We start from the raw sequence: 15,064 nt of genomic DNA, 5'->3' as shown, positions 1-15,064 counted from the left end.
TTGTCTTGTGCTCTCAAGGTCTCAATGAACAAAATCTACTTGTCTTGTTCTCTCAAGGTCTCAATGAACAAAATCTACTTGTCTTGTTCTCTCAAGGTCTCAATGAACAAAATCTACTTGTCTTGTTCTCTCAAGGTCTCAATGAACAAAATCTACTTGTCTTGTGCTCTCAAGGTCTCAATGAACAAAATCTACTTGTCTTGTTCTCTCAAGGTCTCAATGAACAAAATGTCTCAATGAACAAAATCTACTTGTCTTGTTCTCTCAAGGTCTCAATGAACAAAATCTACTTGTCTTGTTCTCTCAAGGTCTCAATGAACAAAATGTCTCAATGAACAAAATCTACTTGTCTTGTTCTCTCAAGGTCTCAATGAACAAAATCTACTTGTCTTGTTCTCTCAAGGTCTCAATGAACAAAATGTCTCAATGAACAAAATCTACTTGTCTTGTTCTCTCAAGGTCTCAATGAACAAAATCTACTTGTCTTGTTCTCTCAAGGTCTCAATGAACAAAATGTCTCAATGAACAAAATCTACTTGTCTTGTTCTCTCAAGGTCTCAATGAACAAAATCTACTTGTCTTGTTCTCTCAAGGTTTCAATGAACACCCAGATTGTGCGCTCCCATGGTCGGTCTATCCACAAGAGATCCACACTAGAGATCCTACTGCGGGGCAAGATCCTGGGGGAGAACACGCGCTTGTTCTCCCAGCCCCACAGGTTTGAGAAACACACGTACACCACATCCACCTTCTGTGACTACTGTTCTCAGATGCTGTGGGGCTTCTCCAAGACAGGTGAGTGGGCCTTTTTTAAAGCTGTTAATGGGGGGGCTTCTCCAAGACAGGTGAGTGGGCCTTTTTTAAAGCTGTTAATGGGGGGGCTTCTCCAAGACAGGTGAGTGGGCCTTTTTTAAGCTGTTAATGGGGGGGCTTCTCCAAGACAGGTGAGTGGGCCTTTTTTTAAGCTGTTAATCGGGGGGCTTCTCCAAGACAGGTGAGTGGGCCTTTTTTTAAGCTGTTAATGGGGGGGCTTCTCCAAGACAGGTGAGTGGGCCTTTTTTTAAGCTGTTAATGGGGGGGCTTCTCCAAGACAGGTGAGTGGGCCTTTTTTTAAGCTGTTAATGGGGGGGCTTCTCCAAGACAGGTGAGTGGGCCTTTTTTTAAGCTGTTAATGGGGGGGCTTCTCCAAGACAGGTGAGTGGGCCTTTTTTTAAGCTGTTAATGGGGGGGCTTCTCCAAGACAGGTGAGTGGGCCTTTTTTTAAGCTGTTAATGGGGGGGCTTCTCCAAGACAGGTGAGCGGGCCTTTTTTAAGCTGTTAATGGGGGGGCTTCTCCAAGACAGGTGAGCGGGCCTTTTTTGAGCTGTTAATGGGGGGGCTTCTCCAAGACAGGTGAGCGGGCCTTTTTTTAAGCTGTTAATGGGGGGGCTTCTCCAAGACAGGTGAGTGGGCCTTTTTTTAAGCTGTTAATGGGGGGGCTTCTCCAAGACAGGTGAGTGGGCCTTTTTTTAAGCTGTTAATGGGGGGGCTTCTCCAAGACAGGTGAGTGGGCTTTTTTTTAAGCTGTTAATGGGGGGGCTTCTCCAAGACAGGTGAGTGGGCCTTTTTTTAAGCTGTTAATGGGGGGGCTTCTCCAAGACAGGTGAGTGGGCTTTTTTTAAGCTGTTAATGGGGGGGCTTCTCCAAGACAGGTGAGCGGGCCTTTTTTAAGCTGTTAATGGGGGGGCTTCTCCAAGACAGGTGAGCGGGCCTTTTTTGAGCTGTTAATGGGGGGGCTTCTCCAAGACAGGTGAGCGGGCCTTTTTTTAAGCTGTTAATGGGGGGGGCTTGGCTTTAAAATAGAGCAGAATTCTAAATGTTCTTACAAAATGTCTATTGCAAATAGCAGTTTTTCATGCTCATATAAAACAAATATTTTTTAAAAAAAAACATTTCTCAATGTTAATGATTTCTGTATCATGCATAGGGCCAGATTTAGACTTGATAAGCTTTTTTCAATATGGAGTTCTCTATTTAAGAAATATATGACAGTGTCAAATATTTGCTGTTTTTAAAAAGAAGTTTGTCGACAAAAAACTGTTTATAGACTGTTTGAAAAAAGCTTAAACTTGTTTAGCCTTTTAGTTAATTCAGTAATGTTCTCTAGTTTCAAATGTTCTCCGGGTTTCAAATGTTCTCTAGTTTAGAATGTTCTCTAGGTTTAAAATGTTCTCTAGTTTCAAATGTTCTCTAGGTTTAAAATGTTCTCTAGATTCAAATGTTCTCTATTTTCAAATATTCTCTAGGTTTAAAATATTCTTTAGGTTTAAAATGTTCTCTAGTTTCAAATGTTCTCTAGTTTCAAATGTTCTCTAGGTTTAAAATATTCTCTAGTTTCAAATGTTCTCTAGGTTTCAAATGTTCTCTAGTTTCAAATGTTCTCTAGGTTTCAAATGTTCTCTAGTTTCAAATGTTCTCTAGGTTTAAAATATTCTCTAGTTTCAAATGTTCTCTAGGTTTCAAATGTTCTCTAGTTTCAAATGTTCTCTAGGTTTCAAATGTTCTCTAGTTTCAAATGTTCTCTAGGTTTCAAATATTCTCTAGTTTCAAATGTTCTCTAGGTTTCAAATGTTCTCTAGGTTTCAAATGTTCTCTAGTTTCAAATGTTCTCTAGGTTTCAAATGTTTTCTAGGTTTCAAATGTTCTCTAGTTTCAAATGTTCTCTAGGTTTAAAATGTTGTGACTGTGGCTACAACTGTCATGACAAGTGTCAGGCCCACGTGCCCAAGAACTGTCAGAAACTGAAGGCCATGGGAGAAGCTGGTCTCTCCAGTCCACACCTACAGGGCAATGGAGGGGCCTCATCAACCTCAAACAGTCAGGGTAGGTCTACAGGACTCATTGCACAAACCTCATTGCCTTTTTATTATGTTTTTAATTAAGCTCCTGCCTCTAATTTAGACAACTGTTCTAATTCACTTTGTTTAGCTCCTCCATGTAACTATGACCACTGTTCTAGTTCACTTTGTTTAGCTCCTACATCAAACTATGAACACTGTTCTAATTCACTTTGTTTAGCTCCTACATCAAACTATGACCACTGTTCTAATTCACTTTGTTTAGCTCCTACATCAAACTATGACCACTGTTCTAATTCACTTTGTTTAGCTCCTACATCAAACTATGACCACTGTTCTAAACCACTTTGTTTAGCTCCTACATCAAACTATGACCACTGTTCTAATTCACTTTGTTTAGCTCCTACATCAAACTATGACCATTGTTCTAATTCACTTTGTTTAGCTCCTACATCAAACTATGACCACTGTTCTAATACACTTTGTTTAGCTCCTCCATCAAACTATGACCACTGTTCTAATTCACTTTGTTTAGCTCCTACATCAAACTATGACCACTGTTCTAATACACTTTGTTTAGCTCCTCCATCAAACTATGACCACTGTTCTAATTCACTTTGTTTAGCTCCTACATCAAACTATGACCACGGTTCTAATACACTTTGTTTAGCTCCTCCATCAAACTATGACCATTGTTCTAATTCACTTTGTTTAGCTCCTCCATCAAACTATGACCACTGTTCTAATTCACTTTGTTTAGCTCCTACATCAAACTATGACCACTGTTCTAATTCACTTTGTTTAGCTCCTACATCAAACTATGACCACTGTTCTAATTCACTTTGTTTAGCTCCTACATCAAACTATGACCACTGTTCTAATTCACTTTGTTTAGCTCCTCCATCAAACTATGACCACTGTTCTAATTCACTTTGTTTAGCTCCTACATCAAACTATGACCACTGTTCTAATTCACTTTGTTTAGCTCCTACATCAAACTATGACCACTGTTTTAATACACTTTGTTTAGCTCCTCCATCAAACTATGACCACTGTTCTAATTCACTTTGTTTAGCTCCTACATCAAACTATGACCACTGTTCTAATTCACTTTGTTTAGCTCCTACATCAAACTATGACCACTGTTCTAATTCACTTTGTTTAGCTCCTACATCAAACTATGACCATTGTTCTAATTCACTTTGTTTAGCTCCTACATCAAACTATGACCACTGTTCTGCACCTCAAGACGAGCATAGAACATTTGAGGGGATGCTGCGCAAACAAGGAGCCTTTTTCAAACAGTGGAAACCTCGCTGGTTTGTTTTAGACTCCATGAAGCATCAGGTACGTTCTGTGATGGCTGTACATGCCAGGTGTGTCCTGTGATGGCTGTACATGCCAGGTGTGTTCTGTGATGGCTGTACATGCCAGGTGTGTCCTGTAATGGCTGTACATGCCAGGTGTGTCCTGTGATGGCTGTACATGCCAGGTGTGTCCTGTGATGGCTGTACATGCCAGGTGTGTCCTGTGATGGCTGTACATGCCAGGTGTGTCCTGTGATGGCTGTACATGCCAGGTGTGTCCTGTGATGGCTGTACATGCCAGGTGTGTCTTGTGATGGCTGTACATGCCAGGTGTGTCCTGTGATGGCTGTACATGCCAGGTGTGTCCTGTGATGGCTGTACATGCCAGGTGTGTCCTGTGATGGCTGTACATGCCAGGTGTGTCCTGTGATGGCTGTACATGCCAGGTGTGTCTTGTGATGGCTGTACATGCCAGGTGTGTCCTGTGATGGCTGTACATGCCAGGTGTGTTCTGTGATGGCTGTACATGCCAGGTGTGTCCTGTGATGGCTGTACATGCCAGGTGTGTCATGTGATGGCTGTACATGCCAGGTGTGTTCTGTGATGGCTGTTTGTACACACCAGTGACAGTCAAGTGTGACTGTAGTACTGGCCTGGTTGTCAAGTCAAATGTGACTGTAGTACTGGCCTGGTTGTCAAGTGTGACTGTAGTACTGGCCTGGTTGTCAAGTCAAATGTGACTGTAGTACTGACCTGGCTGTCAAGTCAAATGTGACTGTAGTACTGGCCTGGTTGTCAAGTCAAGTGTGACTGTAGTACTGGCCTGGTTGTCAAGTCAAGTGTGACTGTAGTACTGGCCTGGTTGTCAAGTGTGACTGTAGTACTGGCCTGGTTGTCAAGTGTGACTGTAGTACTGGCCTGGTTGTCAAGTCAAATGTGACTGTAGTACTGGCCTGGTTGTCAAGTGTGACTGTAGTACTGGCCTGGTTGTCAAGTCAAATGTGACTGTAGTACTGGCCTGGTTGTCAAGTCAAGTGTGACTGTAGTACTGGCCTGGTTGTCAAGTGTGACTGTAGTACTGGCCTGGTTGTCAAGTCAAATGTGACTGTAGTACTGGCCTGGTTGTCAAGTCAAGTGTGACTGTAGTACTGGCCTGGTTGTCAAGTGTGACTGTAGTACTGGCCTGGTAGTCAAGTCAAGTGTGACTGTAGTACTGGCCTGGTTGTCAAATGTGACTGTAGTACTGGCCTGATTGTCAAGTGTGACTGTAGTACTGGCCTGGTTGTCAAATGTGACTGTAGTACTGGCCTGGTTGTCAAATGTGACTGTAGTACTGGCCTGGTTGTCAAATGTGACTGTAGTACTGGCCTGGTTGTCAAATGTGACTGTAGCACTGGCCTGGTTGTCAAGTGTGACTGTAATACTGGCCTGGTTGTCAAGTCAAGTGTGACTGTAGTACTGGCCTGGTTGTCAAGTCAAGTGTGACTGTAGTACTGGCCTGGTTGTCAAGTCAAATGTGACTGTAGTACTGGCCTGGTTGTCAAATGTGACTGTAGTACTGGCCTGGTTGTCAAGTGTGACTGTAGTACTGGCCTGGTTTTCAAATGTGACTGTAGTACTGGCCTGGTTGTCAAATGTGACTGTAGTACTGGCCTGGTTGTCAAGTCAAGTGTGACTGTAGTACTGGCCTGGTTGTCAAGTCAAGTGTGACTGTAGTACTGGCCTGGTTGTCAAGTGTGACTGTAGTACTGGCCTGGTTGTCAAGTGTGACTGTAGTACTGGCCTGGTTGTCAAGTCAAGTGTGACTGTAGTACTGGCCTGGTTGTCAAGTCAAGTGTGACTGTAGTACTGGCCTGGTTGTCGTCAAATGTGACTGTAGTACTGGCCTGGTTGTCAAGTGTGACTGTAGTACTGGCCTGGTTGTCAAATGTGACTGTAGTACTGGCCTGGTTGTCAAGTCAAATGTGACTGTAGTACTGGCCTGGTTGTCAAATGTGACTGTAGTACTGGCCTGGTTGTCAAGTGTGACTGTAGTACTGGCCTGGTTGTCAAATGTGACTGTAGTACTGGCCTGATTGTCAAGTGTGACTGTAGTACTGGCCTGGTTGTCAAATGTGACTGTAGTACTGGCCTGGTTGTCAAGTGTGACTGTAGTACTGGCCTGGTTGTCAAGTCAAAGGTGACTGTAGTACTGGCCTGGTTGTCAAGTCAAGTGTGACTGTAGTACTGGCCTGGTTGTCAAGTCAAATGTGACTGTAGTACTGGCCTGGTTGTCAAATGTGACTGTAGTACTGGCCTGGTTGTCAAGTGTGACTGTAGTACTGGCCTGGTTGTCAAATGTGACTGTAGTACTGGCCTGGTTGTCAAATGTGACTGTAGTACTGGCCTGGTTGTCAAGTCAAGTGTGACTGTAGTACTGGCCTGGTTGTCAAGTCAAGTGTGACTGTAGTACTGGCCTGGTTGTCAAGTCAAGTGTGACTGTAGTACTGGCCTGGTTGTCAAGTGTGACTGTAGTAGTGGCCTGGTTGTCAATTCAAGTGTGACTGTAGTACTGGCCTGGTTGTCAAGTGTGACTGTAGTACTGGCCTGGTTGTCAAGTCAAATGTGACTGTAGTACTGGCCTGGTTGTCAAGTCAAGTGTGACTGTAGTACTGGCCTGGTTGTCAAGTGTGACTGTAGTACTGGCCTGGTAGTCAAGTCAAGTGTGACTGTAGTACTGGCCTGGTTGTCAAATGTGACTGTAGTACTGGCCTGGTTGTCAAGTGTGACTGTAGTACTGGCCTGGTTGTCAATTCAAGTGTGACTGTAGTACTGGCCTGGTTGTCAAGTGTGACTGTAGTACTGGCCTGGTTGTCAAGTGTGACTGTAGTACTGGCCTGGTTGTCAAATGTGACTGTAGTACTGGCCTGGTTGTCAAATGTGACTGTAGTACTGGCCTGGTTGTCAAGTGTGACTGTAGTACTGGCCTGGTTGTCAAATGTGACTGTAGTACTGGCCTGGTTGTCAAATCTGACTGTAGTACTGGCCTGGTTGTCAAGTCAAGTGTGACTGTAGTACTGGCCTGGTTGTCAAGTCAAGTGTGACTGTAGTACTGGCCTGGTTGTCAAGTCAAGTGTGACTGTAGTACTGGCCTGGTTGTCAAGTGTGACTGTAGTAGTGGCCTGGTTGTCAATTCAAGTGTGACTGTAGTACTGGCCTGGTTGTCAAATGTGACTAGTACTGGCCTGGTTGTCAAGTGTGGCTGTAGTACTGGCCTGGTTGTCAAGCCAAATGTGACTGTAGTACTGGCCTGGTTGTCAAGTGTGACTGTAGTAGTACTGGCCTGGTTGTCAAGTCAAGTGTGACTGTAGTACTGGCCTGGTTGTCAAGTCAAGTGTGACTGTAGTACTGGCCTGGTTGTCAAATGTGACTGTAGTACTGGCCTGGTTGTCAAGTGTGACTGTAGTACTGGCCTGGTTGTCAATTCAAGTGTGACTGTAGTACTGGCCTGGTTGTCAAATGTGACTAGTACTGGCCTGGTTGTCAAGTGTGGCTGTAGTACTGGCCTGGTTGTCAAGCCAAATGTGACTGTAGTACTGGCCTGTTTGTCAAGTGTGACTGTAGTACTGGCCTGGTTGTCAAGTGTGACTGTAGTACTGGCCTGGTTGTCAAATGTGACTGTAGTACTGGCCTGGTTGTCAAGTGTGACTGTAGTACTGGCCTGGTTGTCAAGTGTGACTGTAGTACTGGTTCATACAAGAAGGATGACACGTGGGGTGGGGCATTTAGACAAGCTTCCATTGGCTCAGTGGGGGGGGGGGGGGCTGATACTGGTGGGGAGGGGATGTGTCACTTTACACAGGGAAATGATAGCTTGGTCAAAAAGGTTCAGTAGTTGACTATAAATTTGATTGTTCTACAGCTGAGGTACTACGACACAGTTGAAGACACTAACAGCAAAGGTTTCATAGACCTGGCTGAAGTAGAATCTGTCACGCTGATGAAGTTTGTCACAGGAGCACCCAAAAGGGCTGAGGAGAATTCTTTTATTGAGGTCAGCTAGCTTGAGCTTTAAGGGAGGTCAGACACAGGTTTAAGGGGAGGTCAGACACAGCTAGCTTTAAGGGGAGGTCAGACACAGGTTTAAGGGGAGGTCAGACACAGCTTTAAGGGGAGGTCAGACACAGGCTTAAGGGGAGGTCAGACACAGGTTTAAGGGGAGGTCAGACACAGGTTTAAGGGGAGGTCAGACACAGCTAGCTTTAAGGGGAGGTCAGACACAGGTTTAAGGGGAGGTCAGACACAGCTAGCTTTAAGGGGAGGTCAGACACAGGTTTAAGGGGAGGTCAGACACAGGTTTAAGGGGAGGTCAGACACAGGTTTAAGGGGAGGTCAGACACAGGTTTAAGGGGAGGTCAGACACAGGTTTAAGGGGAGGTCAGACACAGGTTTAAGGGGAGGTCAGACACAGCTAGCTTTAAGGGGAGGTCAGACACAGCTAGCTTTAAGGGGAGGTCAGACACAGGTTTAAGGGGAGGTCAGACACAGCTAGCTATAAGGGGAGGTCAGACACAGGCTTAAGGGGAGGTCAGACACAGCTAGCTTTAAGGGGAGGTCAGACACAGGTTTAAGGGGAGGTCAGACACAGGTTTAAGGGGAGGTCAGACACAGGTTTAAGGGGAGGTCAGACACAGGTTTAAGGGGAGGTCAGACACAGGTTTAAGGGGAGGTCAGACACAGCTAGCTTTAAGGGGAGGTCAGACACAGCTAGCTTTAAGGGGAGGTCAGACACAGGTTTAAGGGGAGGTCAGACACAGCTAGCTATAAGGGGAGGTCAGACACAGGCTTAAGGGGAGGTCAGACACAGCTAGCTTTAAGGGGAGGTCAGACACAGGTTTAAGGGGAGGTCAGACATAGCTTAATGGGAGGTCAGACACAGGTTTAAGGGGAGGTCAGACACAGCTTTAAGGGGAGGTCAGACACAGGTTTAAGGGGAGGTCAGACACAGGTTTAAGGGGAGGTCAGACACAGGTTTAAGGGGAGGTCAGACACAGCTTTAAGGGGAGGTCAGACACAGGTTTAAGGGGAGGTCAGACACAGGTTTAAGGGGAGGTCAGACACAGCTTTAAGGGGAGGTCAGACACAGCTTTAAGGGGAGGTCAGACACAGCTTTAAGGGGAGGTCAGACACAGCTTTAAGGGAAGGTCAGACACAGGTTTAAGGGGAGGTCAGACAGCTAGCTTTAAGGGGAGGTCAGACACAGGTTTAAGGGGAGGTCAGACAAAGGTTTAAGGGGAGGTCAGACACAGGTTTAAGGGGGGGTCAGACACAGGTAGCTTTAAGGGGAGGTCAGACACAGGTTTAAGGGGAGGTCAGACACAGCTAGCTTTAAGGGGAGGTCAGACACAGCTAGCTTTAAGGGGATGTCAGACACAGATTTAAGGGGAGGTCAGACACAGGTTTAAGGGGAGGTCAGACACAGGTTTAAGGGGAGGTCAGACACAGCTAGCTTTAAGGGGATGTCAGACACAGATTTAAGGGGAGGTCAGACATAGATAGATTTAAGGGGAAGTTCTGAGGAGGAAATATGTTTTCCATTTTTAATATTTAATCTTCTGTTCATTGTGGTTTTTACTGATATGTTATATATGGAGTTTGTATATGGGAAAAATATGGTTTTTAAAATCTTTCCTTATATTATGCATATATAATGTTTACTAAAAGCATTCCGCTTTACAGAAATCAGCTATAGTGCTGCTTTAGCATGCTTTGTTCCAAGTATTAGTAACATTTAAATAATTTATGGAAAACCTATTTTAGGATTCAAATCACACCATATTTTAAAATAGTTTACAATGGAAATTGGTAACATTTTTGTCAACATTGTTTTACAATTGCTCAACTAAATATCAAATGAAAATTTGAGGTGTCGTATTTGGGACAATGCAGAATCAAAGCTATTTTGATCATTTCCAAAAGGTTTGTTGACGAAAGTTAGTATGTGACCCCTTGTGTATACACTTGACCACCTTTACATTTGACCTTCTGTACACTTGACCATGACCTTCTGTACTCTTGACCACCTTTACAATTTACTCCTTAGATCCGCACAGTGAGGCGAGTCTACAACTTTATGGCAGACAACTCCAAATCAGCTATAGACTGGGTGGACAAACTGCAAGGCTGTATACAGAGGGAATGAGACACAAGGCTGTATACAGAGGGAATGAGACACAAGGCTGTATACAGAGGGAATGAGACACAAGGCTTTATACAGAGGGAATGAGACACAAGGCTGTATACAGAGGGAATGAGACACAAGGCTGTATACAGAGGGAATGAGACACAAGGCTGTATACAGAGGGAATGAGACACAAGGCTGTATACAGAGGGAATGAGACACAGGGCTGTATACAGAGGGAAAGAGACTGCAGCTATTAATATCAACTGACCACATGTTGCTTGACTCTAAAGCTGACCAATCCAATGATGGAATGCTACAGACGAGTGTTGTCAGGTTTGACCACTGTCACCATGTCAGTGTGGCTACTGATGGAGCAGTCAAATGCCATGTGGTCAGCAATGAAACAATGAGTGGACATTTGCTAAATGTGTCCAGTTTTTGCCCAGCTAGAGTGGACCCTCTCACCTATGCAGAAGGTATCAATATTTGATACTGTTTTAATGACACATCAAGTACACCCCATGACCAGTGACCACTAGATATATATAGGCTAATGCTTTGTATATAAAGCTCAGTGTACATGTTAGAAATACTCAATTCTATTTTTTGTATGTGCTGATCTAGCAACTGAAATAATTCTTTTGGCCATCTCATGGTGGGGCCTGTAATTATGTATATCTTATCTATGTTTTGGTTGGCTGGCCATAGATGCGTGCATGGCATCAATGAGTCAGACTTGAAGACGCCCATGGTATGAATGTTAAAAGTTGAAGTAGCGGCCAGAAAGCGGTCCTAGAATGAATGCTAAAAATTTGAGCTTGTAGCAATGGCCAGAAAGCGTCCCTAGAATGAATGCTAAAAATGTGTTAGATGTGGCCAGTGTACATGACCTAGACTGAATGTTTCTGGCTGTTAGAACCAATGTGTCAACACTGTGTACATAGTGAAGTTTTTAATTTAATTCTTGTGGTTAGTCACTGTTTTTTTACTTGACCCAAACACGTCATTGTGATAGATGTTTAGCTCTTACATGCCTGCGTTGTTCTGCACACATTTTATTTGCTTGCTCATTTGCATAATGATATGTTGCTTATTATACATCTTCATAATATATTCTAATTTTAATCATGTTTTTTTAATAGGTAACTAAGTCAAGCCATGGTTTAATGTTAGAGAACTAAATAGGTTGATGTAAGAGTTGCTCCCCCTGACAAATCCCGTGTCCCAGATTTTTGGCTGTGACAACTTTTTTATCAATGTGCTTATCCTGTTTGTTCATTTGCTCAGCTCACTACTGGACAATCATTGTTTGTTTACACACACACACTCAGCAATGTTTTTCTCTCCCTTCCTCCCCCATCATTTGTTCCTGTGGTTTTTCTTTAATGGCAGCATCTGAGTATTCAATGCATCCTCTAATAATTTTGTTCTGTCTAGTAATCACTAGTTGGTTCTTGCCTAGAATTCTGGTGTGCAGATAGATATCCCAGGTCTATAAGTCAGATAGATATCCCAGGTCTGTAAGTCAGATAGATATCCCAGGTCTATAAGTCAGATAGATATCCCAGGTCTGTAAGTCAGATAGATATCCCAGGTCTGTAAGTCAGATATCCCAGGTCTGAAAGTCAGATATCCCAGGTCTGTAAGTCAGATAGATATATCCCAGGTCTGTAAGTCAGATATCCCAGGTCTGTAAGTCAGATAGATATCCCAGGTCTGTAAGTCAGATAGATATCCCAGGTCTGTAAGTCAGATAGATATCCCAGGTCTGAAAGTCAGATATCCCAGGTCTGTAAGTCAGATATCCCAGGTCTGTAAGTCAGATAGATATCCCAGGTCTGTAAGTCAGATAGATATCCCAGGTCTGTAAGTCAGATATCCCAGGTCTGTAAGTCAGATAGATATCCCAGGTCTGTAAGTCAGATAGATATCCCAGGTCTGTAAGTCAGATATCCCAGGTCTGTAAGTCAGATATCCCAGGACTGTAAGTCAGATATCCCAGGTCTGTAAGTCAGATAGATATCCCAGGTCTGTAAGTCTGATAGATATCCCAGGTCTGTAAGTCAGATAAATATCCCAGGACTGTAAGTCAGATAGATATCCCAGGTCTGTAAGTCAGATAGATATCCCAGGACTGTAAGTCAGATATCCCAGGTCTGTAAGTCAGATAGATATCCCAGGTCTGTAAGTCAGATAGATATCCCAGGTCTGTAAGTCAGATAAATATCCCAGGACTGTAAGTGATCCACAACATCTTTGTCATTGGATTGAAATAAATAATTTAAAAATTTGAAGAGGCTAATTCGAACACACCATCTGCCCTCTTCTGAGTTAGTTCTTGGTTTTATAGTATAGTGTGTCAGTCAGTTTCTCTAGTGTGTCAGTCAGTTTCTCTATTATTTGTAGTGTGTCAATCAGCCCTAAGTTTTAGTGTTAGGCAACTCCTACTGATTGTCTAATAGGGAGATATTCTTGTCAATGTTTTTAGTGTTCATGTTATATTATCCAACTTTTTTTAAATTGGCTTTTTGTTGTAGAAAAAGCTGGCAAATGTTGGTTTGCCAGCTGGTACCATGGAGAGAATGTGTTCTAGAGTTGTAGGTGAGACTGTGTTTGAGAGACAACTTGCTGGATTAAACTCATGTTTTTTTAAACCTGACTCTCTTCCTCTCACTGTCTGATAAACATCAAAGGAAAAAAAAACAACTTGAAAATGCCCTCAAAAGTCAAAAGCAATAGACCTAATTGGCAAAGTTTGCTAACAAATAACTATAATATGTGCGCAGAAAATCGATCACAAAGTTCCCTTAAAGCCATTCAATGTTTGTCGTACGAAAGTTAAAACTATTTTCAAGTTCTCTGGACTTGCAACTTCTAATTTATAAGATTGATTCTAAACAATCGTACGTTTCTGAATTATTTTTCAGCTAAACTTTTATTTGTTCATTTTTCTACGGTCGCTTTTATTGCAAAATCTAAAAAAAAAAAAAAAACCTTTTTAATCCATGTCATCAATATGATGGAAGGATTCTCGTCAACTCGGTGGTGTCTAATAAATATTAACTAGGCTGATTCTAGCCGGGAAAAAGATTCGCATAGCTTTAAAGTCTACAGTTACTGGTTTTTACAAGCTGTTATTTGGTTTGTGGTCAATCTTGAATCTCAATTTTTATCCGCTTAAATTGCAGCGATTTCATTCAACGTTTCTGGATACGTTTCACTTCGATGACAATACAACAGTCTATTTATTTTGTAATCTAATAAGATGAGATAACAAAATTAAATCACTCAATATCTATCTATATATATAATTCTCTTCTGGGAGCCGCTAGAAAACAAGCTGTAAGCGCGCTCCCTACCTCCCCACCCCTACATGGTCTTAGTGAGCTGTGTTCACTCTAAATGTTTACAAGCAGAGCCAACGATTTTAAACGTAGGGGGGGGGGTATGGTCCTTAACGAGCTACTTATAGTGTTTTATAGAAATATTTTCAGTGGCAGCGTTGGTACTGTCGAATTCACAAATTATGAATTACTGAAAAGTAGAAAAAAATAACTAAATAGCGGCGTATGTTATGCCGCGGGCCGGCTCGTATATATAATTCTCTTCTGGGAGCCGTTAGAAAACAAGCTGCAAGCGCCTCCTTGCAGTCCCCTCTCTTTCTCTCTATCACTGCCACCCCCACCCCACCCCCACATTATCTGGTGAGCGGTGTTCACTCTAAATGTTTACAAAGCTACATGTTTACAAATCGTAGAGTCGGTTTCTATTAGGGGCAGATAATTTAGTTCGATTTTAAACTTACAGGAGGTAACTAAGAAATAACTAAGAGGAGGCTGCTTTCACGGGGGGGGGGGGGGGGGGGGTTAGTGTTTTAAAGCAAATATTTTCAGTGGCAGCATTGGTACTGTCGAATTCACAAATTATGGATTACTGAAAAGTAGAAAATAAAACAACTAAATAGCGGCGTATGATACGCAGCGGGTCGGCTCGTATTACATTATTGAGTAACAGGGGAGAAATCTTTCTATACGTGATCGCCCTAACAGTCTGGCGAGTTGTGGTTCACGAGAATGTTTACAATCGGAGAGCCGGTCGATCCAGTAAAGGCTGTTAGGGGCAGGTAATAATATTTTAAATGATTTGAAACTAAGGGGAGATAATAATGCAGTCACGGACGGCTGCTTTTCACAGGGCAGATAATCGTTTTATTTTATTATTATTTTTAGATATCGCGAGCTATTGATGGCAATTTAAAGCAAATATTTTTAGTCGTGTCGACTTCATACATTAGGATTCACTAAAAACTTACTAAAAAGCAAATAAAACTAATTTGCTTTCTTTAATAAAAGCTTTGATTGCTGATGAGTAGGGTTGCCAGATACCTTTTCCGAAAATACTGGACACCTTTCCATCCTTCCCTTCTCAGGTATGCCGCAAAGCAGAAGAAGGGGGGGGGGGGGGTAACAGAGTATTATTCATATACTTGTCCAGTATTTATATTTATTTTATCCTGGACAGTCTGATCAAATACTGGACTGTCCAGTTCAAAACTGGACACCTGGCAACCCTACTGATGAGATTTTTAACACAGTTTAGCAACCAAAGCTTTTCTGAGAGAAAGCAAATGTACCCTTAGCCTATTTGTCGGAAGTCTAATTGTCAAAAGCCTAAATGTCCAGAGCCCATTTGACGGGAGCCACTTTGTCTGGGGCCTTTTGACGGCGATATTTTGACTGGATCGTTTTGTCGGGGAT

At 42.9% G+C, this 15,064-nt stretch overlaps 1 protein-coding gene across 4 annotated transcripts in view; it reads left to right on the top strand.

The window, feature by feature from the left end:
- Positions 1-12,961, top strand: part of LOC131937350 (myotubularin-related protein 13) — a 70,692-nt gene extending 57,731 nt beyond the window's left edge. For 3 of the 4 annotated variants that reach the window (XM_059294695.1, XM_059294696.1, XM_059294694.1), the window contains 5 exons: positions 594-795; positions 2,707-2,862; positions 4,048-4,184; positions 8,046-8,177; positions 10,227-12,961. In XM_059294695.1, the coding sequence (XP_059150678.1) occupies positions 594-795; positions 2,707-2,862; positions 4,048-4,184; positions 8,046-8,177; positions 10,227-10,325 (726 nt within the window). In that variant the 3' untranslated portion in view covers positions 10,326-12,961. The remainder of the gene's footprint in view (positions 1-593; positions 796-2,706; positions 2,863-4,047; positions 4,185-8,045; positions 8,178-10,226) is intronic. The other variant, XR_009386215.1, reaches the window with a different exon arrangement.
- The last annotated feature ends 2,103 nt before the right edge of the window (positions 12,962-15,064 follow it).

The sequence above is a fragment of the Physella acuta genome, unplaced genomic scaffold, assembly GCF_028476545.2.
Source record: "Physella acuta isolate Inbredline_101_S28 unplaced genomic scaffold, ASM2847654v3 ptg000208l, whole genome shotgun sequence".
Lineage (NCBI taxonomy): Eukaryota > Metazoa > Mollusca > Gastropoda > Physidae > Physella > Physella acuta.
The sequence above is the reverse complement of the archived record's forward strand: the minus strand, read 5'-3'. Positions and strand labels throughout refer to the sequence as shown.